Below are 23,324 nucleotides of genomic sequence, written 5' to 3'. Positions count from 1 at the left end.
TGACCCTGGGCGCGTCTTTTGAGAGGTGGCACGTTCCTACCGGGTTCGCTTGAAGCGAATAGACGGAAGATTAGATATAAAAAGCACATATTGTGGCGAGAGAAGATTCCAATTGTATCACGTGACGTTATACGTAGTGTCAAATGCGTGAGAGACACCTTACCTTGAACTAATTTACAAAGGTAATTGCGCAATGCGGGACAGCTTCGTAGTGAGATCAGCCCATCAGTCGGATGGTATGGAACGAAGGGCTTCAAACACCCTGCTAAGCAGTCCGATTCGAGCGTGCGTGGAAGCAAAATGCCCGCGAAGTTCGCGCAACTTGCCAAGCCAGACCAGTAAATGGAGATAAAGCAAAGCAGGATTACTATTCTGCATCCCACTTAAGGTGCCCCCTTTACTGGTCACTCAGCCTAGTGATAATCCATTCACGGCTTCGCCTGCGCCCTCGATTTCTCTTTCCTCGCCATCAGCTCCTCTCCGCGTTCGCAGAATCGGCCGTAAGATCGGACTCACAAGCCCTAAAGAAGGCCGAAGTACGGGGCTGGAAGATAAGCTCATGGTTCCTAGGTTCACCTGCCGTGAACTCGGGTAAGGTTGGAAGGGGTAACTAGACGTGACGGTGGGCGATGAGGTGGCAGAAGCACTAGAACTGGATGGAGGGATAGAAAGAGGAATCGGGACTGGAGGCCTGGAACTAGGTGTCCGAGGGTACGACACGAGTGAAGGGTGTGTTTCTCGCAAGTACGATATGGAAGGCGATACAGCACGGCGTTTCGCAGATGTAGGATATGGATCATATCGATCGTCCACTGCCACGAGTTGTTAATGTGACACTTCTAAATGATATGCGGAAACCTTACATTTACGCTTGTTCGAGCGGACAGCGCTTGTAGTTGGTGGTGGCGTGTATCGCCATTGAATGGACATGGGCGTGGAAGTGATGGAGGGAGATACCGTAGGCTGTCCGGCGGTTAGGAAGAGATAACAAATGAGATAGTGGAAACATACAGGATCTACATCCATGGCTACTCCCATCGGGCTTTCTGCCAGAGACATGTTCAAATCATCCCCATTTACACTCTGAGCAGGGGTACAAGGCTTCACGTTGGTTGATTCGTTCTGTGCGTCAAAAGCAAAGAGACCCTGGACGTCGTCATCGTCATCATCGTCACTCAAAGGATCCTCGTGCGAATCCTCGTGGCAAACTTCTTCAGGGTAGCGACCACGGTCTGAGGGTGCACGAGGTGTGCGAGGTTGCGAGGGGAGGTCGGAGTACGATGCCAACAGGCGTTGGAAAGCTGCCTCGGATTGAAGTTCGTCCTCTTCTGGACGTGGTTCTGCTAGCAGATTCAATATGCGCGGAGGTTTCAGCTGCATGAGATATTAATATTAGCATGGAATAACAACTATGCAGCATAGCACTCACTGGATAGGTGGGACGGCGCAATATTGGGATAGGCGTGTCTACAGCATCGGCTGGTAGTGCATTGGTGCTTAGACTACGACTTGGTGGCGGCGTTGAGGGACTGGGTCCACCGCTGCATGTGCTAACGTTGCTTTCGTCATCTCCTTCTAGTGGAAGAGTAATTGGGGGTGTTGGATTTCCCGAGCTGCTTGATGGAGAGCTTTCAGACCACATTCTCTCTCGGTCGCTTTCTGATTCTTCGCCATTGCTCCCTCGTCTTCTAGAGGGCACAGTGAACGAAATTGCCAATGGACTTTGTATTCTTTTGTCTGAATAGTACGACGATTTGTTGAGTAATGTCGGTCGTCGCAGTCTCAAGAACAGTGGATTCGACAAAACATCGTCGGCTGATGTCGAAGATGCCGCGCTCGACGTTGATGGGAGCGCAAACTCTTCAGACGAGGTTGGGAAGGACAGACGATGAGATGATTCGGACATGATTGAGGAAGGAAAAGCTAACGAGCACAGTAGATGAATGACAACGTTGTAGCCTTTCAACAGTTACCAAATCCACAGGGGCATTCTCATTATGTTACATACTTTGTTGCTTTGATAAGGCAAAAGCCGACTTCGTGGATAATAACCGATATGTATTACTATCACCCAGGAGGACAAAATGAATGTTCGGCCGACGCCGCGGGTGATTCACTCAGAATAACAATGAACTTCAACGAAACATTGCGGTTAGCTCTCGTAGCAACCTGTAGCATGAGTTGTCAGCGCGACACTAGTATTTAGCTGTTGCAAGCATGTGAATGGCAAGGTCATCCACTTTCCGCCAGTCATCATATCGTCACAGACGGGTGAATTGTTTCGCGCGTTAGTGCACACAGCACGGGGGAGATACATGTACCACATGCAGTGCGCCTCATGGAAAAGGCCACGGATCGAGGAGCTCGCCAAGAAGGAATTATGAATGAAGAACGTGCTGGTTTTTGATCATCTTTCGTGAGGCAAACTTCATGAATTGAGTCTCAGTGTGATAAACTAATCACAATGTGATTTATGTCATCCACATTAACACGGCGGAACGAGCTGGTAAGCAGCGTATGTAGCGGTCGACAATAGCCCTAAAGAGACACGATAAGAGAGGGGAAGACAAGACAAAGATGATGATGCCACTTACCAAGCACTGACAAACCGCTGAGCACAGTTCCATAAATCCGCTGTGAAAACAATTGAGATAATGTCGAGTATCATGACAAGACGGAACAACAGACCCTCTTTGGTTGGCCCGACTTGTATCCAATCGTATAAACGACGCGCGCGAAGGAAAATGCAACACATATGGCAGCAGCTAGCGTAGGGTATTTCAGACCCGCCACAACAGTTCTGATGACAACCTCTGTTCTATGTCACTTTCTCCTCAAATGCAATGCAGACTTACGAAACAAATACCACGGGTGCCGATTCAAGCGTGTTTTGGTGTGCACCTAGGAAAGGGGTGAATCAAAAGCCATGCAACTACGAATTTAGAGAAAACATACGCTGCATGCAGTTAAAACGGAGGGCTGCAGAGGAATCTTTAACCTGAGCTTGCTCGGCATACGCTGCGGCGAAGAGTATCTAAGAGTCTAGACCGAGCAAGAAGTCACTTGGACGCACGTTGAGGATACTCGATCCCTGCTTTCTTGCGGTATCTTCCAACCATGATGCCCTGCCAGACAAGGACCCACCCTATGGTAATCAATGAGCTCGGGATGTATCCATAGCTATGCCAAATGAAGTCATTAAAAAGAGTATGGTAGTTAGTCAGCCGACGCACCCTTCAGGTAGAGACATTATTGCTTGTAGAAGTAGTTCGAAGTGCAGTTTATTAAGATTGTCATGCTGAACCGTGGTTTGTATTTATAGTAAGCCACCACAGTACTTCAGACCTGCAGGGGCACCCAGGATACACGTACTTGGGTACGCGCGTCGTCCTGTATGATACCTACGTGTCCTTTGGCTTAGCGAACGATTGATAATTCCCGAGATGCAATGATGTAATGCCAGGTCACCATCAGCGCTCGGCATGATGATATGGAGTGATCAATGTTTGTAAGGCCGTCGTTAGGCTTGCCGGGAGGACGCGCAAAGTGTATACCGGACCCCGATCAGTAACCGATCAGGCACTGTTTTAAAGATACACCAGTGCGCAGCTGCACGGATCGTTTGTACGAGTACCTGTGTGGCCTGTCAGTATAAGTAGTACTGTACAAGTTGGCAGTCCTGATTAATGATTCCTGAAGTTGTTGTATTGTATCATCAAAAATTACTTATGTAATCAAGACAGTTTGACCACGTGCTCGATAATTTTGTGATCTGTGTAGTATCTACGAGGAAAGCACTCTCAATCCGAGATGTCTAAACGAAGTGCATCTGACAGGGCGACAGACGGCCAAGCATTCGCGAAGGCCTCCGGAAGTGGGGCTAAGCGTGATGAGAATGAAGTAAATGATATCGGTGAGTTCGAGGATGCTTGGGAGGATGAAATCGAATCCGAAGAGGAGGTGGTTGATGGAGAGGCCGGCGACGGCGAAGATGGTGCGTGATATTGCTTTTCATGTCGATTCGGAGTAGAACTCACAGTCAATGTTGTTTAGGGATGGATGTCGATGAAGTCATGCCCGCCATCGAAGAATCTGAAGAATTGCCTCCTGCTCCAGAGGCATTTATTCCCGGAACGCATGTCCTTGGAAAGGACGAGATACTGGAGCCCGATGACTCAGTGTATATCATGCGCCATTCAATGAATGTGACATGGCCTTGTTTGTCATTCGACGTCCTCCGGGACAGTCTGGGGGACGAGCGGCAGCGTTATCCAGCAACTGCATACCTTGTCGCTGGAACACAAGCAGATCAAGCAAGCAAAAACGAGCTCTCAGTCTTCAAAATGAGCTCACTACATCGAACGCAAAAAGATGGAGGTAATTTATGATCACACGTTTTCGCCGATCGATTCTCATAAATCGACATGTGCAGATGATTCAGATTCGGACGAGGAGGATGACGATGCACTCGATGAAGACGCTATACTGGAATTCCGCTCAGTACCTCATCACGGTGGTGTAAACCGCATTCGTGCCCAACCCTTACCTCCATCATCGCCTCTACCTCCAGCATCACAGCCCTACTTTACCGCAACATGGGCCGACAACGGCAAAGTTCATATATGGGACATTAGGCCGCTGATCGAGTCTCTTGACGTTCCGGGGTACTCATGGGACAAGTCGAGAACTAACAAACCAGCTTTCACCATCAACTCGCATGGTCGCGCCGAAGGATTTGCAATGGACTGGGCTTCATCAGGAAATGCAAATCCCTCATCACTACGTCTACTCACTGGAGACGTGCACTCGAAGATATACTTGACGACAACCACACCATCGGGATTCAACGCCCTTTCTCAGCCGTTCACGTCACATACCTCCAGTGTTGAAGACTTGCAGTGGAGCCCATCCGAGCCCACCGTTTTTGCGTCATGCTCTGCGGACTGCAGCGTGCAGATTTGGGACGTGCGGAGTAAAGGACGGCGAAGTGTGGCTGGAATCGAGCCAGCGCATGAGAGTGATGTGAATGTCATTAGCTGGAATCGAAGTACTAGTTACCTCCTTCTTAGTGGTGGCGATGAAGGCGGAATAAAGGTTTGGGACTTACGCAATGTCCAAAAGAAAGGGTACGTCCAGGTCAGATTGTATGTTATGCCCATGCTCACAGATCGTCAAGGACAACAGTGGTACCTAGCCCCGTTGCCTCTTTTAAATGGCACACCGCCCCCATAACCTCTATCGAGTGGCACCCGACCGAAGACTCGATATTCGCTGCGTCTGGTGCAGACGACCAGGTGACCCTTTGGGATCTTGGGGTCGAACCAGACGATGACGAAATAGGGACGCTGATGAATGATGCACCTGATAGTGCACGAGACGTCCCGCCACAACTCCTCTTTGTCCATCAAGGTCAAAAGGATGTCAAGGAAGTTCACTGGCACCCACAGATTCCAGGTGCAATTTTGAGCACTGCACTTGATGGATTCAACATCTTCAAAACGATATCAGTGTAATTGTGCGCCGGAGGCAATACAGGCCGTTATTGCCACCAAACTGATGAAAAAGTAGAACTTTGAAGTCACATACCTGGAATTTATAATAGATGTCACTGGCTAACAGGAGGAACACTTTAACCGAAATATCAATGACTCCTTGTAATTATCAGAATGGATACTGTAAGAGTACTAGTCCCAGGACGTCTATGCATCAGTATAGTCCGACACCATTGTTTCCCTTGGGTGCCCGAATCTACACACAATATGAGCGGAGAGAACGAAGGAGTGATGCGGAAAACCTGCCTTGGCAATGTTTTTATGCAGGATATCAGTGAGGACAGCATAGACATTGCGAATGTCTATGAGGTTCTGGCGAGTAAAGAAAAATTGCTTCTCATCATGTTCTTTCAAGCCCAGCTGAACAATAGTCCCATTAGCGGTTCAAGAATATATTACACAAGAGGCACGTACTGTGTAGTCTTCTAAGTGGGGGTACTTGATGAGTTTGGAGCAAATCTTTGCTCTTGCTAGATGATGTTGGCGAGCAGCATCGCGTATGTTATACGCGCTTTCCTGCGAACGAAGAAGTTCGCTAAGAACCTCTGAAAGAGTATCAGACCAATGACAGCAGGGTCAATCTATGATAACTTACCCTCTTGGATTTGAACACCTTAGGTGTCGGACGATTTCAGTTGAGCCACCACAAATAAGACCTATAGATTTAACTCACCGAAGTTGTCACCACTGTTCGAGGGAAGACGTCAAAAAGCGGCCTACTGGAAGGGAAACGAGCTCACTCTTCAATCCTGAATCTCGTGTCAATACAGATAATAAGAGATGTCGAATAGCACGTACTTGGGCATGGTCAGGTTCACCCATAATTTGACTTTGTCCTATTGGATTATGTATGGTCAAAAATGCCCAGATGAACAGCCGGATACATACACAAGAGTCGGACAATTGTGCACACTCTAATTTGACAGTCTCATGCAGCTTCAAAATGAGTTTGTTGGTGTGCACAAGTTCTGGGTATCTTGCGTTGACGGTCTCGTTGAGATGGGCCGGCGCGGCACTTCCGTCTTCATTGCGCCTACGCTTGTTAGATGATGGTCCATTTTTCTCTGTTGATGACGGTGGAGGGTAGATTGTAGCGTCTGTGGATGCAGCTGCTTGAGACATTTGGTAGGGTGAATCATCAGCATTCGTAGACTCGATCAGGCTCGTAAGTTCACTGTATATAGGTGAGCAAAGGGGTAATAAAGCAGAAGAAATCATAACATGCATTATCTACAATGAACATGAGCAACAGGTCAGAGAGAACACAGCAAGCAGCTCGCCTTGTTTGGGAACACGCGGAAGACGATGCCTTCTGCAGCCTCTGCGACCTTTGCACGGAAGTCCTATATATCATGTGTTTTGTATTCGACACGCATCACAGTTGCAGCTGGTTGTGCTTACCTCAATACTTTTGGCAACCTCTTTACTCATGGACATGGTGGTCAAAATCATGAAGGACGTGCTAGGCGCTGGCGAAATTGCCTTTCATGTCAGCAATATTTGTAAGCAGCTTCAAGTCAATGCTACTTTAAGATACTACTTAGTAGTAAGTACTCTCGTCTCCACCGGGTTTCGTACGACGTCTGCCCAAAGTGTGCTACGTCTGTCGAAATACTCACGAAGTTCGTCGGTTTACCCATAAAGAAAGGATATTCTATACAGTAGTATCCGCACAAGCAGTCATCGAAGGACATGGCAAACCAAGTGAGTCTCGGGTCTATGCATTAGCAAGTGGCTTTTCACAGCGGATACAGGATGAAGATTCAGTGATTTCAACACTGACAGGATTCTCTTTGAATAGTGTTCTGTCAGGCCTATCCCTCTCTACAGGCGATCTTCCCAACAGCCTTGGTATTTCCGGGTTGACTTCCTTGGACGTTAAACAGATTTACAACGACAAGTGGGACGACGACGCCGTCGGTGCAGATCAGGGAGAGGACTTCGAGGATGAAGTGGACAAGGAGTTTGAAACCGAAATGCCGGAAGACTTTGTCAAAATGGAGGTTCAATCCCCTATTGGCATGCGTCCTATGGAGAAGCGCGTTAGGGTAGTGAAGCGGCTGGTGGAGAGGCCAAAGACCGTTTATGAACGCTTTCCAGCCTTCGAGAAGGACAAGGTCCTTGACTTCTCAGAGTTGTTCAAAGGGTACACAGTCAAGAAATCAAGGATAACAAAGAGGCCTTTACAGGGTATGAATTATACTACAGAATTTTCAAGGATATTAACCGTTGTATAGCTGAGAGTATCTACCCCCGGAAACGCGATATTCCAAGAGGTTTCCTTGATACCGTAGTCGGTGATACCAAGCGGCAGGTCGAGAACAAGCGCGTGGAGGAGGTCATGTCCGCGGGCAGCATCGAACATGACTTGCTGCGTGCTCTCGAGGTGAGTGACAATTTCGAGTGTTCCTTTTAATCCCTCATCACGCGTAGGAACGGGAAAAATCAGACGTGCCCGTCACTCTTCCTTTGCACGACAGAAGTTTTGATTTGGTGCTGCTATCTAATTGGGAGGATGAGATTGTGTATGGGCCAAGCCACACGGCCACGCTGTCCACCCTGGAAGATAATAATCTCACTACTCCGGTCAACAAAGCTCTGGAGTCGGGTGCTTGGACGCAGAGCATTATCTGGAGCCGAAATGCCCCTTTCCGCGATTTCATTCAACTAGAACTTAACGAAGAAGATATCGCAGAAGAGCATCCTCAAGGTAGTTCTTTTACCTCACTGTTGTGACGGGCACTTTTGTTAATATGCGGTGGCATTTACTTGTAGAGACCGTCAGACCGAAAAAGCGCATTAGAGCACATGATGCTCAAATCCGCGATAAATTTAACCTGTCTAACGACCACTTTTACGAGGTGTCGAAAGAAGGTGGCCGTCACCGTGTGCGCCAGACATTTGGACAACTTGTTGTCGAGCATGCCTATCCCGCTCAGAAGCTCCAACTTCCATTTGTGCGTAAATTGATTTCAGCATTGACTGTAGTGATCTTCTCATGTATCTTCTCGATCAGTACAAGACGAGGCTTTCAAAGCAGGAAGCCCGCTCCTTCCACCGGCCCGCCTTACAGTTTCCAACCAATATTGATATCCGCTTTAGCAAGGTGCGCACGGCGAAGAAGAAAAAGGACAAAGCGGGCCGCAAGGTCGGTAAGGGTGGCAATATCGGTGAGGGATTACATCGCACGACCGACTTGAGCCTCAAGGACACCAGTAATTTCGTCCTATGGGAGTATTCCGTGAGTCTTCTTTGTCTCTTGCCTGATGGAATCGGATATAGCGAGAAATCCTTTAGGAAGAACATCCGCCAATTGTGCCAAACTTCGGTATGGGTAGCGCGCTGGTAAACTACTATCGTAAGAAAGACGAGAAGGACGACTACATGCCGAAGGTAGGGATCAAACGATGAGATAAATCAGGACACTTAATTGAATTGACTCATCAAGCTTGACCTTGGGGTACCGTTTGTCCTCGAGCCACAAGATGAGTCGCCTTTCATGAAGTTTGGCTATGTCTATCCTGGCCAAACATTCCCGGCACTGTACAACAATCTCGTGCGGGCGCCACTTTTCCGCCACAAATCCTATCCCACAGACTTCCTGGCTGTTAGGTATGGTCCCCCAATTTCACCGATATAAATTTATTAATTGAGTATTAGGAGCACCACAAAAGGCGAGACACGATACTACTTGCGTGAGATCAAGAACCTGTTCGTGATCGGGCAGACGTACCCTGTTACCGAGGTACCAGGGCCGCACTCTCGGAAGATCACCAACACCATCAAGTATCGCTTACAAATAATTGCCTTCAAACTCCTGAAGAAGAGCAGTGAGGAGCGGCTAAAAATATCAAGATTGATGAAGTACTTTCCCGATCAAAATGAACTCCAGATGCGGCAAAGGCTAAAGGAGTTCATGGAATATCACAGACGCGGTCCTCATCAAGGTTTTTGGCGTCTCAAATCTACCGTAACCATCCCTAGTGATGCGGATATGCTGAAGATGGTAGGTCCCGAGCAAGTCGTGTTGATGGAGAGCATGCAAGTCGGGCAACGCCATCTCCAAGACTCTGGCTATACTCAAACCGCTGAAACTGCGGAGGATGACGAAGGCGAGACGAAGCTTTCCGTTGAACAACAACTGGCTCCTTGGATCACGACAAAGAATTTCCTGTTTGCTACCCAGGCTAAAGCCATGCTTCGGTTGCATGGTGAAGGTGACCCTACTGGGCGCGGAGAAGCCTTTAGCTTCATCCGCATCTCCATGAAGGATATTTTTGTGAAAGCAGGCGAAGATTATGAACAGAAGCTTGGTAAGTTTGATTATTCTCTTGCGCCACAGAGCCAACTAAACCATATTTTTTCGTCAGCCGAGGCAGATAATAGACCGAAGTCCGCGCACCGTTATAATGTTGCCGAACAGCAGCAGATTTATAAATCCGAGATCGAGCGGATATGGAAAGCTCAGTTCGATTCATTGAGCAGGAAGGACGAACCACAATTATCGGAGGAAGATGAAGTCCCTGCTCCTGTTGAAGTCAAGAAATTACAACGGCAAGCTTCGCTCAGGAATGAGACACCCTTCTCTCCTGCGATGTCACCAGCACCGATCGGTCCTGGCCCTGCATCACCCGCTTTCAGCCGCGGCTCTTCGTTGGAACGGGAGCGGGAGATGAGTTTGGGACCGAATGACAGTCGTAAAGTTCTCCGGATTAAGCGACTGGTTTGTTGTCTACCTCTTTCAAGCTCGGAACTTAATTCATTCCCGAATTCAGGCCGATGAGGAATGGCAGACGGAAATCATCCGTGATCCTGCCGTCATACGTGCTTATGTGCGTGCCAGGCAATTATTGGAGGAAGAGGCCACGCTTGCCGATAATCTCGCACCTACGGGTGACGTGGACAAGGACAAGAGGTACAAGAAACGGTATGTGTTTATATGGCTAGCTGTATAAGTAACGTGAAACCGAAACCCGAACTCCTCGTAGGTTGGAGGAACAGATAGCACGGATGAAAAAGAACCAAGAGCGGCGTCTGCATCGTAAGAACGCCAAAATTGTCAAGGAAGGTGGCACCCCAATGCAACTCAGCCGGCCGCTCAAACCAGATACAACCGTGAGTTCTGGGCACAATAGCCAGCACGAGGTTTAGCACTTACGTTTTGTTCAGAGACGCTGTGGTCATTGTGGTCAGATGGGCCACATGAGTACGTCATTCCCATTCATTCATGAGCTGTACCTGGTGACTCCTTTTCTGATAGAAACTAACCGTAAATGTCCTCGTTGGGCAGAGTTCAACAGTGGAACGGCACCTGTACCTGCCACTCCTACATCCGTAACAAGTCCACCGCCCAACTCCGCCGGGATGTCTAGTTTAAGTGGGTTTAACAGAGCTAATGGGGCCCTTGGTTTTGGTGCACCGGTTCCTTCCCCATTGGCGACTAGTCCCCCAGTATCTGCAATGGAAGATGTAGATCTGGGGGTACCTGGTACACCTTCAGGTTCCGCTCCAAAGATAAAACTAACGCTCAAGAGATCATAACGTGTCTCGTGTACTGCCGATTGTTTGCCTTATTTATTTTATTTGCATGCATTCAATCCTAATATGTGTAACGTATGTCTGGCTCTATAAACTCGTGTACAAGTAAAGAGTGCAAAAACACAAAACTGATGAGTTCGTAATAACTAATTAATGTCTATCGCCTATGCAGCGGCCATCTCCACATCTACAGAAGGCAGTCGGGTTCGCAAAACCCTCGAGGACTCTATCTGGGGACTGCCGAAGCGTTTTCGATAATCCTCGTTAATCTTCACAAGTAGATTACGTATAAGCTCTGCATGTTTCCGCCGGTCTTCCGGTGTGACTTCCTTCGTCAGGTGATCTAGCTGGATCTTGCCAACTTTCCTGACAAGTTCATCACTTTCTGATGTCTCAGTGATTGATCGCAGACCGGGGATATTTGTGTGAGTGGACACGGGTGACGAACGTGTCGAGCTAGGGGTCGTCCCACGAGATGTGTCCGGAGACCGTGATGCAGAAGTCTGAGGTGAGGGGGAGCGGTACATATCCTTAATGGGTGGGAGCCTGAACGGACCTGCATCAGGCTTGAGTGACGGTAACTTCAAATGAGAATCTTCGGGAAGTAGCAAGGGGTACAATTTACTGGAAGAAGGCACAGATGATGATGGCAGCGACAGCAATGCATTGATTGATCCGCGGTGTGTGGTGGTAGGGAGGGCAGGTGCTACCGGTTCGGGCGCATTAGCAGGAGCTGTTTTCAATGGGATCATATTCCGCATAGCTTTGTGATGATACTCTGGTGCAGCCATTTGCACAGGTGGAGGAGCGCCATGAGGCCTACGAAGCGAGCTGAACTCGGCAAAAGACTCCTGTATCGACGAGTGATGTGGGGGCGTAGCATTGGAGGGGGTGGAGCTAGAAGAATGCGGAGATGTCGGGTCGAGCGGGGGTGTAGGGTGGAAGTGCCCTGGCGGAGTGGATGTTGAATGATACGCATATGTCGAGGGAGGCGTATTGAGACCATAATCGTGGGAAGCAGACGCCGAAGCACGACTCGGATGGGAAGATGTGTAATGATCTGAGTAGCCACCAGGGGTGGAAGCATGCATAGGCGGATAAACAGGACTATACTGCACGGATGGATGCGAAGATCTCCCAAGTGAGGGTGGAGAAGGGTAGACGGCAGTGGCATATTGGTGCGGCGAGTGCGCAGTCTGTGCGTATGCAGCATCGTGAGTGTACGCTGTTCCTGGACCCAGCAGTCCAGGCATTCCGGTGAGTCCAAGTTGACTGAGGCTGTCAGCATCAAAATACGACGTTGGCGAGAACCGTCCGGATAGGTCCTGGGATGCACGATTATTTGCAGTCACGTCCCGGCCAAGGGTCACAAGAAATTCGTTCACCGCAGCAAGCTCCTCTGGTGTGCGGACGTCGAAAGACACTGAGCGAGGATTAAACTCGTCATAATGTGCACTGTCTTGTGCATATGCAAGATTGTTGAGACGCTCCACCATGTCTGTGAGATCATTCTATTAGATAGTCATGGGCATTAATCGACAGTATACATACGGTTGTCGTAAGCAGGATTGACTTTCCTCTTCTTCATTTCAGTGAAGAAATCGTCGACATTGTATTCAAGCGACCTCTTGTTGCGACTTGAGGCGCGTACGTCGGATTTAGCGCCGTCCCATGAAGGTACCTGATTATGGAGAAAGAGCTCATATGACGAATGAGGCACATGACGAGAAGGATGAGGTTCAAACTCCGGGGATGGAGTTGGCAAGGCACTGTAGTGCCCACCTTAGGTCCGAGGTTAGCGGATGTAATGCTGGAGATTGTGTAACTAACCATCTGCTCCTATACCAGAACGTGTGTGTGCGCGAGCGAAAGGGACTTTGGGAGGCAACGCGCCCGGTGCTGCGCCTTGGAGCTTACCAGAAAGCGACCTATTGAGAGCGCCTTTTGATGGAATAACATCTCCGCGAACACGGGAGGCGTAAGCGGGATCATTTACGGTAATAGCCTTGGAGTGCTTGTGTTGCGCGTGGTGCTCCTCTGTATGGATTTTCTCGTGCTTTTTGAGATCCTGCGGGCGCTTAAATGACTTCTTGCATATCTGGCAAGGAGTGAGCATAAACCGAACGGTGAAAAAAAAGCAAAAAAATTATATCGAACCTCACAGACATGCGGCTTCAACGGAGTGTGAACTAGGAGGCGTTTTAGATTGATACTGATTCACAATAAGCGATACGAATAACATACCTCGAAGATGACTCGTAATATGATCACGTTTTGCACAGGAGGTCCCACAATCCTTCCATTTGCACGTGAGACATAGATTATTTGTACTCTTTCGGCCGATATGGTCGTTGCAGAGATGATTATACAGAATCTCAGGATCTGCGAAACTGGCAGAACAATCGACCCATTGACAATTATAGGATTCTGAATTTGATGGAATAGAATGAGGAGAGACTGAAGTGTCTGATGGTGATGATTGGGAAGGAGCTTTCAAGGATGAAGCTGTGGAATTATTATTTTGAGGAGAGGCTGGAGGAGGAGAATCTGAAGGAGGCTGCATGGGTTTGTTGTAGTAGCCAAGAGAGTCTTGTGACAATGGATGGTCAAGGTGATTCGGAGGGATGAAGTCTGGGACAAGAACAGTCGCGGAGTGTAAGGAACTCATTTTGATTTTATAAGCGGTCAGAAGTGTTCTCCTTTGTATGCCAAGACAAGATCGAGTCTTGGCGCAAGAATGCCAGCGTGCCAAGCAATTTGCTTCCTTGGCACTAAGACCGATCATCACTGCATCGGAGATCACCGTGTTCGATCTTCTCATTCCAAATTAGGTTGCCCTCCGGTTGAATTCGGAATACATACCCTCTTCAAGCTGTCCACCAAGTCCTAGTCAAGTTGTTTTATAAAACCCTTGAGAGTGTGTTCTAGGGCGCTCATAATACCCTTGTCACTCCTCGCTATAGCTTCCGAAAACCTTCCTTCTTCGTCAGCCCTACATGGCACAGGTCAGAACGTTTGGCGTTTCGAATGCGTTCTCACACAGCAGTGTGAGAGTACACAAGCCAGGAAATCGACAAGCCCAAAGTCATCTTGAATCGGAGCGGAACGGGATAAAACATTGTCAATCACAGTCGACCTCGACAACTGCAAGGATCCTCGAGGATCTCACATACATGAAGGGCTTCAGATTATTTGCTTGTTATTAATACTATTGTCGATCCAGGATGCCCGGCCCACCCATCTTGGCACCTCCCTGGACCCTCTATCCACATTTCACCGAATGTCAATATACTTACTTGTGACCATCATCAGTCGTAAGTACGGTACTTCAGCTCTTCGATCCCGGATGCTGCCGAGAACAACCGTAAACCCAAATTTACTTTCTCATGGTGGAGCCATACTGCCAACATGTTCCGATATAATTGCCAGCATTCTCTCGTTTTGGGACGGGAAAATGACGGGATGCCAGGTACCACCGTCGTGGACAAGGCAACGAAGCCGACATGTGAACAGGCTGCTTCAGGCTGCCTCTGAGATATTGTTGTGTTAATCAGGGATGCCATCTGATAAAATTCAGATGGCGGCCAATATGATTTTTGGGTTATTGGGCACACCATCAGGAATACTCATCATGATTAACATCATTCATTGTATGCGCTGGCTCTTCGGCTCTTCACAGAATCATTAGTAGTGATCAAACACCATGACTGCTGTAGCTCGACCTGATAAATCATTCAGCCGTGAAAGACTACGGTTACCGTACACGCGGCGGTTGTGTGCAAGCTCTCATCCAACATGCCAAGGACACGATTACTAATTGGTAATGACATGATTTCATTTCGAATTGGAAGTCTGACAGACTCTGACTTCATTTGCCAAGAGGAATTATACAGGAGTGCGCCAAGAACATTTGGTGCCAAGGGACTGCTTCTGGAACAATACTGACAACTGAAGGCTGTCCCTTTGGGAGCACAAATAAGATCATTGAACAGCCTTTTCAGCTGAAGCAGGTGTGGCAAGCCTTCTACTGCGCAATGATATCGGCTTCGTATTTTTAAGCGGCGTCTGATTATCGAGTTATCCGTATATGATTCGAGACGGACTCGGACGGGTCCGAACGATGAGGCACTAAGTGAGAATGAACTCAAACTTCCATATTTCAGTAAAGTTAACTTGTGGACGGCCTTTCCATAATAGCCAGTGCCTTCGCAGTATATCCGCAAAGATCGCGCTGATCCAATGTCCTAGAACAGCGCTGCCCCCAGCGAACTAGAGAGAAAGAAGAGGGTCTACTGCATTGACCATACCGATAAAGATCACACGGTAAAATCGCTTCATGACTCCGCGTGCGCAACGAGCATCTCATGTGCAACTTCGAGCGTTATGACGCATCTTCGAGTAACGACATGGGGAGCAAATCGCATTCATTAAGGTAGGCTGTAAGGTGGGCTGTAATGAAGAATTCGAATTAGTGGATAAAAAGTGGATACAAAGTTTGGCACCTTGTGCTCCAGACCCTGAGATACAAGTACATCCTTTTGAAGAATGACGTTGACCCGAGTGGCCGTATCACTAAGTACAGGCAACCGGGTTCGTGAGACTGCACGATGTTACACCATGGTCAGGGCAATGACTCATGGATAATCTCCTCGGAAGGGGTACCAGCACGCAATAGACAAATTGCGCCTACCGAGTAACTGAGCCTCGAATTCTTGCTTATTTAAATGATGTTGAAGCCGCTCTTGCATCGAGGTTGCTCTTTGCAAAAGTGGGCACCCCGCTTGCGTAAATATCACGAGTGTAGTCCTTTCGAGTAAGCGAGGCCAGAATTATACGCCAAGGGGGTGAACAAACCTCTACAAACTCATGACATTTGAAACACAAGAAGCGTGAGCAGCCGTCGCCCCGCGTCCCGGCCAGGTACACATGTCGGCAATGAATTTCATTGCCATCCACGCTGCCAGCGCCTGCCAACAACAAACGATATATTGCACGACCACCCAACGACTACCAAAGAATATTCATTTGAATGGTACGTACGGACAAATATTTTTGGGTGCCGTTTCATTGTCCAAGGATATTGCCAAGTGCGCCCTAAACGCCTGTACCTAATGAGAAGCAACCGCTTCAGTGGATATAGCTCTAAGAGGTGAGCCTATCTGGAAGACCTACAGTACGATATAGCCCGTGACATCACGTTTGGCACGAGGTGGGAACAGTAGCTCCATTCACGGCATGGTGGACTAGCGCGAATCAGCTACCATCACTTATCATGTGTTGTACGTGCCAATTTATCGACTGTCATATACGTGTATTAGGCCAGCCACTGGAGAGCATATTGGATGTACTTACTGAGGTGCATCTAAAAGAGACACAAGTCACTTATGTAACTCGGTGGAAATGCGGCATCCGTATGTTAAAACCAGTCAGTTTCACACCCCATTGGTTACCACCAGCTTGTATGAGCTCTGTGGGTATTAAGTTGCACGATAAAGTTCATAGGTACGAGTCTACGACGGAATCAGAATAGATGCTGTATGCATACCAAGCGGCTGTTCACGACGACGGCATCTACGTCCGTACCCGAGAATCCCCGATACTGGCGGCCTGTGTACGCGAGAGCCCGCCGAGAGGAAATCAAAACCTATCAAAAGTCATTGGAGCAGCGTACCTGTAAACTGTTCACACCCATCACTACGTCGCCGTGATCACGGGTTAACAATAAGGAGGTCTAGACCCACGCAAGGCAATCCACTGACTGGTCGGGTTCCCCGGGGAGCCGTGTTGGTGGCGTTGGTACTGTCGTGCGGGGTGCTAAATCGGTGGGCGCACGGTGGAGGACCAAGAGGCTATCATTGGAGTCGAGGACGGAAGGTCTGATCATCACGGAGAGAAATGGCGGTGGGCTAGATATTCGACAAATAGGAGGTATTGAATTGAGAATACACAAAGTGGACATGGGAATATGATCAACTCTCGTTTCAAGCCCCCCTCACTGTGCTGCTGGTCAATCATAAGTCGGATGGCCATTATCATCATTTACCTTGGGCTCAAAGTCAAGGACTCCTCCACTAGAGCGATGGCGCCCTCGAGGAGTTCATCACTGGCATTGGCGTAATATCCAGTTCCTCATACTATGTGTGCAGACTGTCCTGCAAAAATGGTGACGACATGAACGAAAGCGCCGTCGGAGTCACGTGCAAACTAACTCATTAAGTTGCTTTCGAATATAGTTCACTCAAACACCATGTCGCGATACCCAGACTATCTTTCGCCGAACGCAACCCCTTCTAAATCGTCTAACTCGCAGAAGTCAAGAGGAAGACGCGAGCCATCTGGCGTTTTCTCCTTGTTTCAGGCGCCTCAGATTCAGCAATTCAAGGAGGCGTTTCAACTTATCGACCACGACAAGGATGGCTGGGTAACGGAATCTGATCTGCGAGAAATATTCTCAAGCCTTGGTGAGGTTGCGCTCGTTATTTGGGGGGTTGAGCGCTCAATCTGGTTCCAGGTATTTCACCATCGAAGAGTACGCTAGATGGCCTGCTCAGCGCGCGTCCTGGTGGCCCTGGGCACAGCAAGTCGCCTCCTGTGACGCCTTCACGCGACTCGTCAGTTTCATCAGACAGAGGTATCAATTTTACTATGTTCCTCACCATGATGAGCGAGCGACTTTTCGAGTTCGATCCAGAGGCTGAGTTGAGGGAGGCTTTTGAATGTTTCGATGAGGGCGACACGGGTACGGTTAAATCTGACGAGATGCAAAAATGGATGGGAGAAGTAGGAGAAAGAATGGGTCAGCAGGAAGTTCGTCTTGTATTTGCTCTCACCGTCCGAGTGGCTGATTTCGTGTCCAGATTGACAAGTTCCTCCAGAGTTCATTCACTGATCGGCAAGGGAATTTCAATTACCGCGAATGGATTAAAGTGATACGAGTGAATGATGGTGATGAAGCAGGACCAGACATGACATGACATGGACAGGACAAGACAAGACAAGAACTTGTGCGAACATTTGTATTTTACCCATCGACTAGCATACCATCATTACCACAATTGCATTCCTCGCAGGTCCGCAAGAAAACTCGTGATATGAAGTTGAAGGCCGCGTAGCCCGCAAAATCGTTCATATTGATCGCATTAGGCCCACTCCCCTTTGAGAGGCTCTGCTGGGAAGCGGTCTTTATTAAAGGCTAATTGATTGAAAATTTGTTCGACTCGCTCCTCCGATTCACAGCGGCTGGCTTCTTCCAAAGCTAAGCTCCAGTAAATATTTGGATTCGAGAAGAAAGGACCAGACCTCACCTTCTCCCCGCCCATTTCCGAGGCTCTGATCATTTCCTTCCGTTCCCGTACGGGCGGGGATGAGAAGTAATTCAGTACCTTCGTGGTCCAGAAGTTCGATACAGTTACAATTGGTGAATCGGAGTCCAATCGACGAACGTCCTTTTTCACCCCTTCCAAATACGTGTTTCATGACGTCTTCTGAATAAATTGCACGTCGACTCTTGGGCAATCCTACACGTTGACTAACCGGAGCCTCTGCTTTGGGATTCTTGAGTTGGATTACGAAAGAGGATGCAATATGAATCCCAAGTGCTTTCTGGACATCTCCCAACTCGGTCGGGTGTGAAAGGTGGTATCCAAGGTGAGTGGCATTTCTTGATGGAACATTCCCTTGAGAATTGACAGTCGCATACACACCACGGCCTGCAAGGCGAACAGGCGGTGTGCGACGTGTACCTAACAACAGTTTCAAAATGCAATTGTCACTAGAGGTAAAATCATACCCCGGGTCTTTGTCTCATAAGTCCTTTCCCCCAGCTTCTTCTCCAGGTCATGTAAATTGTCGCCCACGAATATTACTGTCGCCCAGATTGGGGCGTGCTTTTCGCGTTCAGGATCAGGGAGTCTCTTCTTGCCGACAATGATCAAGCGGAAATGTTTTTTGTCCTTTGTCGTTGACTCAGGTGCAGGTGCAGCGTCTGCGCCTTGCGCGACAAGGTTCATCTCGTCGGCATCTGCACCGGAGTCATCTTTACTCTGCTCACTTTTGCCTTGCACGCTAAAGGACTCGGATGAACTAGGGACAAGGAGTACATGGAGCTTGCTGACATCGTCCATAGAATGAACTTCTTCATGCTGGACTTTTGGGCGGTAGAAGAAGTATATATGTCCACGCTCGATTACCCCTGGATAAAATAGGTTTAACGATGAAGGGCACTCGAACTCTAGAATACACTAACCTGGGGTGAATGCATATTTATTTACATCGGCCTCTTCTATCTTCGGCCTCTTCGCCTCTGTCTCTTCAGGCTCAGGGGCTTCACGCTTCTCACCGACCTCGGGTTCCATCTTCACTTCTATCTTTTGTGCAGCGATGTTCTCATCTCCATCTCCGCTTTTCTTCATTCGCCTTTGTCTTCGAGGACCAGAAGGACTCATACTAGGGGTTTGTGTAGCACTGCGTGTCTCCACTGGCATTTTGTGATGGTGTAAGCGGATTACATGCGACCAGCCCAGTTGATGTCATATAGTGACCGCCGCTGTTTCCCCAATCACAATATTAATCCGAAAAAAACAAGAAATTATATATTCCAATTAATATAGGAAGAGCACTACTCGGATACCCGTTATAAAGCCTATCGACCACTACTTGTTTCACCTGTTCCGCGACAACCCGCGAGCACCGAACAATGATATTCGTGACAGGGGCGTGACGTCACGTCCCCCTGGGGAGATTGGCTATTTAGGCTCTTTTCCTTAACTTGGCCGTAGTTCTTCATGTCTGCTCTCAAGTTTGCAGTTTCTGCGCTAAACCGCGAGAAACCTCATGTGCGTTCAGGATACCTATCGCTCTTACTTGCTCAGACAATTACGATCCACTGCAGTCATCTATCACCGACTGGGTAGACATTCTCACCTCACCTTCATATAATGATGAGGCGTATGATGGGTAGGGACAATAGTATCTCTAAATGGATCCAAAGCTCATTCAACGGTTTTAAGAATCCCTGAACTAGTAGAATCAATTGCGCTACAACCAACAGGGTGCGCTTGAAATCCGGACCTGACATTGTTTAATAGTGACTGTTGATGCGTTGGGCGTACACCCGTTACACTAGAACTCCAGAAGCATCCAGAGCAATACGGAAGAAGCTCAAGCATGGAGATGCACACCATCAGTACCGCGCACTTGTTGTACGTTTTAATTCCTTATCGGCGGAAGTATATTCACTGATAGGACTAGATACTGAAAGCACTTGTCGATAATGGTCCTCAGAAATTTCGAAGTGAGTTTATATACAAATATAAGACTGACTTTGGCTCATAGTAACAGCCACGTTTGCCGACGGCCAGCTGATTGACGCCATAAAGCAGCTCGCAGCTGATCCAACGACGGATCAGAAAGTTAAGAAGAAGCTCGTGGCCATTCTTGCATCATGGCATTCCCAGTTCAAGGATGATCCATCAATGTCTGTTGTTGCAGGTCTCTTTAGACAATCTCGTTCTGCAGATCGTCGCAGCCAAGGATACTCAAATAGTGCAGATCCACTCAGTCATGGGCCAACATCCGACTACGAAAGGAAAATGAAAGAGAGGGATGAGAAAGAGCTAGCGAAACAACGAGCTAAGCAGGAGAAGCACGAAGCCAAGCAAAGGGCACGTAAAGCGGAGGAAGACGCAAGGAAGAAGAAGAGCCGGTCCCGTCGAGCCCCCTTCGACTTTGAAATTGTGCGTGGCCCTCATTGTCAGGCCTGTGATCTGCCACCAAACTGACGCAATAACAGGAGAAGCCCCAAATACTGACAACCATCGCTAACGCAAGTCAAGCATCTAGTAACCTGGTGAATGCCATAATGCTAGTGAATGGCGAGAAAGAAAGCGTAGTCTCAAATGAGCGCGTGCAGGAGTGTCTCGGGAAGGCACGTGCCGTCCGTAAGCCTATAGTGCGATATATCCAAGTCTGTATTTTTCTTCTGTTGTTGATTTAGTTGCTCATAACTTAAACCAGCTCGTGGAGAACGAGGAAATGATCGGAGCGTTAATCGAGACGAACGAGCGCATTATCACCGCCCTGCAAATGTATGTCAATGTAGGTGGCTGCTTTCCGGCATAAATTCGCTGCTCAGCGATCTGCGATCAGCTTTCAGCTCCCGGTCAGACGACGCCGTTGGATCCTACAGCGAATATACAAGCCGCAATGGCGGCGACGCATCTCAGCACAAATAGTACAGGCGAGCTGTCGGTTCAACAACGAGCAGCTGTAGAACAATACAAGCAGCAGCTACACGACTATGAGGAGCAAGAAAGCCGCGGGAATTATATCCACGAAGATCTTCAGGATCTATCGTTCGGGTCTCTGGGTAATGAAGAGGGGAAATTACCCCCACCCATGAGACCAACCGCACATCGTAACATTTCACCGGATTCGGAGTGGGATCAGGGTAGGGGAAGTCTCTCTGATTTCAGCGACTACGAGAGCGAGGAAGAGGAACAACCGAGGAACGTCGCACATCAAACTGCGGCGTCTTCAAGCATGCGACAATCAGAAAGAATCGTGGATGACGAGGACCCATTCGCGGATCCATTTGCAGATTGATATCGAGCTATACCTGGAGGGATCGCCATAGGGTAGGCAATATATCTTATGTACATGTAGTCAATCTCTTGCCATCTCTTGTAATAACAGGTCCAGCCAGCTTCTTGTTGGAATTATATGATGATACTAGGATGAATTACACTGCATTAGAAGAGTGTTTGGTACATGTGCGGTACTCCTGCCGAAGTCCCAAGGAACAAACGCATGCAAAATCCACTAGACATCAACCTATCTTACAGTACAGCTTGCCAGGATGAAGCTTCAAAATGACGGTGGTGAACAAGAAAACCAAAATCTGGGTTGTCAACCACTTTCTATACCGCTATCCATTTCATTGTTCACTACTTGTTCACCATTTTGAGGAGATGTGCCATTCATTTGCTGTTGGTGTTGGCGAACATCTTGATGTGGCTGCTGGGACTGCTGATGCTGATGAGGGGCCATCGCGCCTCCGTGCATACTTGGGCCAAGAACTCCAAAGCCTGGGCCCCCTACGACGCCCATCGGGCTTTCCAAGTATAATCGGATGAGAACGCTTTCAAGAGCAACAACAGTAGGCCCGGGGTAATCGAATGCTCGAGCATGTTCACGAATGGAGTTAAATAGAATGCTCATGCGATCCCACAGTTCTTGCTGAGATGGTGAGCCCTGAGGAGGACCGATGTGAGGATAGCCCATTGCCGGAGGTCCAGGGAAAGCAGGGAACGGATGGGGCAGATGGGCGAGTGGAGGATTTGAAGGGTAGTTTTGGACCTGTGTTGGAGATGGAGTAGTTGAGCCCTCCTGCTGCGTGGGAGCAGGGGCTACAGAAGCTGCTTGTATGGCGCGCTTCGACTCTTCTTTCTCGGCTAGGACTGTTTGTCGCCTACCACGACGAGTAAAAGGCAAGTTTGCCAGCCCGATAGGATGCGAATGCTCGGCAATATCTGAGATCGCTCAGGCAAGGCGATATCCCTAATACTTAGATGACTACTCACAACAAACTCGGACTTCATCGGTGTCATAATAAGTCTTGTAGCTGATGGACGCCAGACACCCCTGCCCATCAAGCTGAGGGAATGCGTGAACAGGGCCATACTATGGAACGTGCTGCTGATACGAACCTTCCTACTGGGTACCTTGCGAACGCGCTCTGGGTGTTTCTTCACATACTTCTTGCGACCGCTCCTTGAATGTCGAGCACAAACTAGTTTGGTATGGTCCTTGAAACGGGGAGGAACTGCCTTGCTACCGTGAGTGTCACCCTTCACGAATTCAACCATCTGTGTTTCTTCCTCATGAACCCTCCATTCTTGGAATGCAGCGAGGTTTGGAAATATAAGAGTGTATCCATCATCACTGTCGCCACAACCATAAGGTGACCTTGCAGTTGTTGACTTTGGAGGCGCCGGTATAGCAAGGCTAGAAGGCGCTGCGGGCGATGATGTGGACGATGGGGGGTTTTGTGAATAAGATTGCTGCTGATTCTGTTGCAAATGTGGAGGCAAAGGCTGGGACATGGCCAGTTGCCCGAGTCTGAAATGCTGGAAACTCATTTTTTGACAAGGATTCCGAACAAAAAATGGTTGGGATGAAAGCAAAAAGGTGGAAAACTGGTCCCGCGTGTGACAACTTTATACAATGTCACGTAAC

At 48.5% G+C, this 23,324-nt stretch overlaps 10 protein-coding genes across 10 annotated transcripts; 4 read left to right on the top strand and 6 right to left on the bottom strand.

The window, feature by feature from the left end:
• Positions 1 to 408: 408 nt before the first annotated feature.
• Positions 409 to 1,380, bottom strand: BJ212DRAFT_1259434 (uncharacterized protein; the record flags this gene model as incomplete). Its single annotated transcript, XM_041330023.1, has 3 exons — positions 409 to 812; positions 864 to 963; positions 1,012 to 1,380. 3 exons carry the CDS (start codon positions 1,378 to 1,380, stop codon positions 409 to 411), a joined length of 873 nt encoding a protein of 290 aa, XP_041198966.1.
• Positions 1,381 to 2,485: 1,105 nt separating this feature from the next.
• BJ212DRAFT_1475104 (uncharacterized protein) lies at positions 2,486 to 3,250 on the bottom strand (the record flags this gene model as incomplete). The annotated part of the gene is made up of 7 exons (XM_041339199.1): positions 2,486 to 2,538; positions 2,595 to 2,634; positions 2,689 to 2,800; positions 2,856 to 2,901; positions 2,956 to 3,018; positions 3,074 to 3,180; positions 3,234 to 3,250. The coding sequence occupies 7 exons, from the start codon at positions 3,248 to 3,250 to the stop codon at positions 2,486 to 2,488; spliced, it is 438 nt and encodes a 145-aa protein (XP_041198965.1).
• Positions 3,251 to 3,810: 560 nt separating this feature from the next.
• On the top strand, positions 3,811 to 5,513 carry BJ212DRAFT_1259021 (WD40-repeat-containing domain protein; the record flags this gene model as incomplete). Its single annotated transcript, XM_041329988.1, has 4 exons — positions 3,811 to 3,994; positions 4,072 to 4,377; positions 4,433 to 5,144; positions 5,177 to 5,513. 4 exons carry the CDS (start codon positions 3,811 to 3,813, stop codon positions 5,511 to 5,513), a joined length of 1,539 nt encoding a protein of 512 aa, XP_041198964.1.
• Positions 5,514 to 5,652: 139 nt separating this feature from the next.
• BJ212DRAFT_1565796 (proteasome activator pa28 REG alpha beta subunit) lies at positions 5,653 to 7,016 on the bottom strand. Its single transcript, XM_041341963.1, has 10 exons — positions 6,954 to 7,016; positions 6,819 to 6,895; positions 6,441 to 6,726; positions 6,351 to 6,388; positions 6,293 to 6,301; positions 6,226 to 6,239; positions 6,148 to 6,165; positions 5,967 to 6,097; positions 5,799 to 5,912; positions 5,653 to 5,748 (listed from the first exon to the last, which is right to left on the bottom strand). The coding sequence occupies exons 1-10, from the start codon at positions 7,002 to 7,004 to the stop codon at positions 5,707 to 5,709; spliced, it is 780 nt and encodes a 259-aa protein (XP_041198963.1). The 5' UTR covers positions 7,005 to 7,016; the 3' UTR covers positions 5,653 to 5,706.
• Positions 7,017 to 7,078: 62 nt separating this feature from the next.
• BJ212DRAFT_1315658 (TAF1 transcription initiation factor TFIID subunit TAF1) lies at positions 7,079 to 11,123 on the top strand. Its single transcript, XM_041334169.1, has 14 exons — positions 7,079 to 7,256; positions 7,307 to 7,742; positions 7,790 to 7,938; positions 7,986 to 8,262; positions 8,328 to 8,509; positions 8,569 to 8,793; positions 8,850 to 8,945; positions 9,001 to 9,164; positions 9,213 to 9,865; positions 9,923 to 10,275; positions 10,328 to 10,479; positions 10,541 to 10,667; positions 10,722 to 10,758; positions 10,813 to 11,123. The coding sequence occupies exons 1-14, from the start codon at positions 7,245 to 7,247 to the stop codon at positions 11,091 to 11,093; spliced, it is 3,144 nt and encodes a 1,047-aa protein (XP_041198962.1). The 5' UTR covers positions 7,079 to 7,244; the 3' UTR covers positions 11,094 to 11,123.
• A 131-nt stretch (positions 11,124 to 11,254) lies between these two features.
• Positions 11,255 to 13,758, bottom strand: BJ212DRAFT_1475100 (uncharacterized protein; the record flags this gene model as incomplete). Its single annotated transcript, XM_041339198.1, has 5 exons — positions 11,255 to 12,588; positions 12,642 to 12,872; positions 12,921 to 13,188; positions 13,248 to 13,279; positions 13,335 to 13,758. 5 exons carry the CDS (start codon positions 13,756 to 13,758, stop codon positions 11,255 to 11,257), a joined length of 2,289 nt encoding a protein of 762 aa, XP_041198961.1.
• Positions 13,759 to 17,337: 3,579 nt separating this feature from the next.
• BJ212DRAFT_1295084 (uncharacterized protein) lies at positions 17,338 to 18,064 on the top strand (the record flags this gene model as incomplete). Its single annotated transcript, XM_041332281.1, has 3 exons — positions 17,338 to 17,551; positions 17,602 to 17,897; positions 17,948 to 18,064. 3 exons carry the CDS (start codon positions 17,338 to 17,340, stop codon positions 18,062 to 18,064), a joined length of 627 nt encoding a protein of 208 aa, XP_041198960.1.
• A 165-nt stretch (positions 18,065 to 18,229) lies between these two features.
• BJ212DRAFT_1260138 (uncharacterized protein) lies at positions 18,230 to 19,573 on the bottom strand (the record flags this gene model as incomplete). Its single annotated transcript, XM_041330092.1, has 4 exons — positions 18,230 to 18,345; positions 18,395 to 18,832; positions 18,880 to 19,281; positions 19,336 to 19,573. 4 exons carry the CDS (start codon positions 19,571 to 19,573, stop codon positions 18,230 to 18,232), a joined length of 1,194 nt encoding a protein of 397 aa, XP_041198959.1.
• Positions 19,574 to 19,861: 288 nt separating this feature from the next.
• Positions 19,862 to 21,816, top strand: BJ212DRAFT_1315629 (uncharacterized protein). Its single transcript, XM_041334168.1, has 9 exons — positions 19,862 to 19,924; positions 19,981 to 20,045; positions 20,099 to 20,140; positions 20,215 to 20,290; positions 20,340 to 20,382; positions 20,430 to 20,824; positions 20,881 to 21,054; positions 21,105 to 21,185; positions 21,237 to 21,816. The coding sequence occupies exons 1-9, from the start codon at positions 19,874 to 19,876 to the stop codon at positions 21,690 to 21,692; spliced, it is 1,383 nt and encodes a 460-aa protein (XP_041198958.1). The 5' UTR covers positions 19,862 to 19,873; the 3' UTR covers positions 21,693 to 21,816.
• On the bottom strand, positions 21,817 to 23,286 carry BJ212DRAFT_1315625 (uncharacterized protein). Its single transcript, XM_041334167.1, has 3 exons — positions 22,796 to 23,286; positions 22,670 to 22,742; positions 21,817 to 22,618 (listed from the first exon to the last, which is right to left on the bottom strand). Exons 1-3 carry the CDS (start codon positions 23,225 to 23,227, stop codon positions 21,996 to 21,998), a joined length of 1,128 nt encoding a protein of 375 aa, XP_041198957.1. The 5' UTR covers positions 23,228 to 23,286; the 3' UTR covers positions 21,817 to 21,995.
• Positions 23,287 to 23,324: the final 38 nt, after the last annotated feature.

The sequence above is a fragment of the Suillus subaureus genome, assembly GCF_016647635.1.
Source record: "Suillus subaureus strain MN1 chromosome Unknown BJ212scaffold_2, whole genome shotgun sequence".
NCBI lineage: Eukaryota > Fungi > Basidiomycota > Agaricomycetes > Boletales > Suillaceae > Suillus > Suillus subaureus.
The sequence above is the reverse complement of the archived record's forward strand: the minus strand, read 5'-3'. Positions and strand labels throughout refer to the sequence as shown.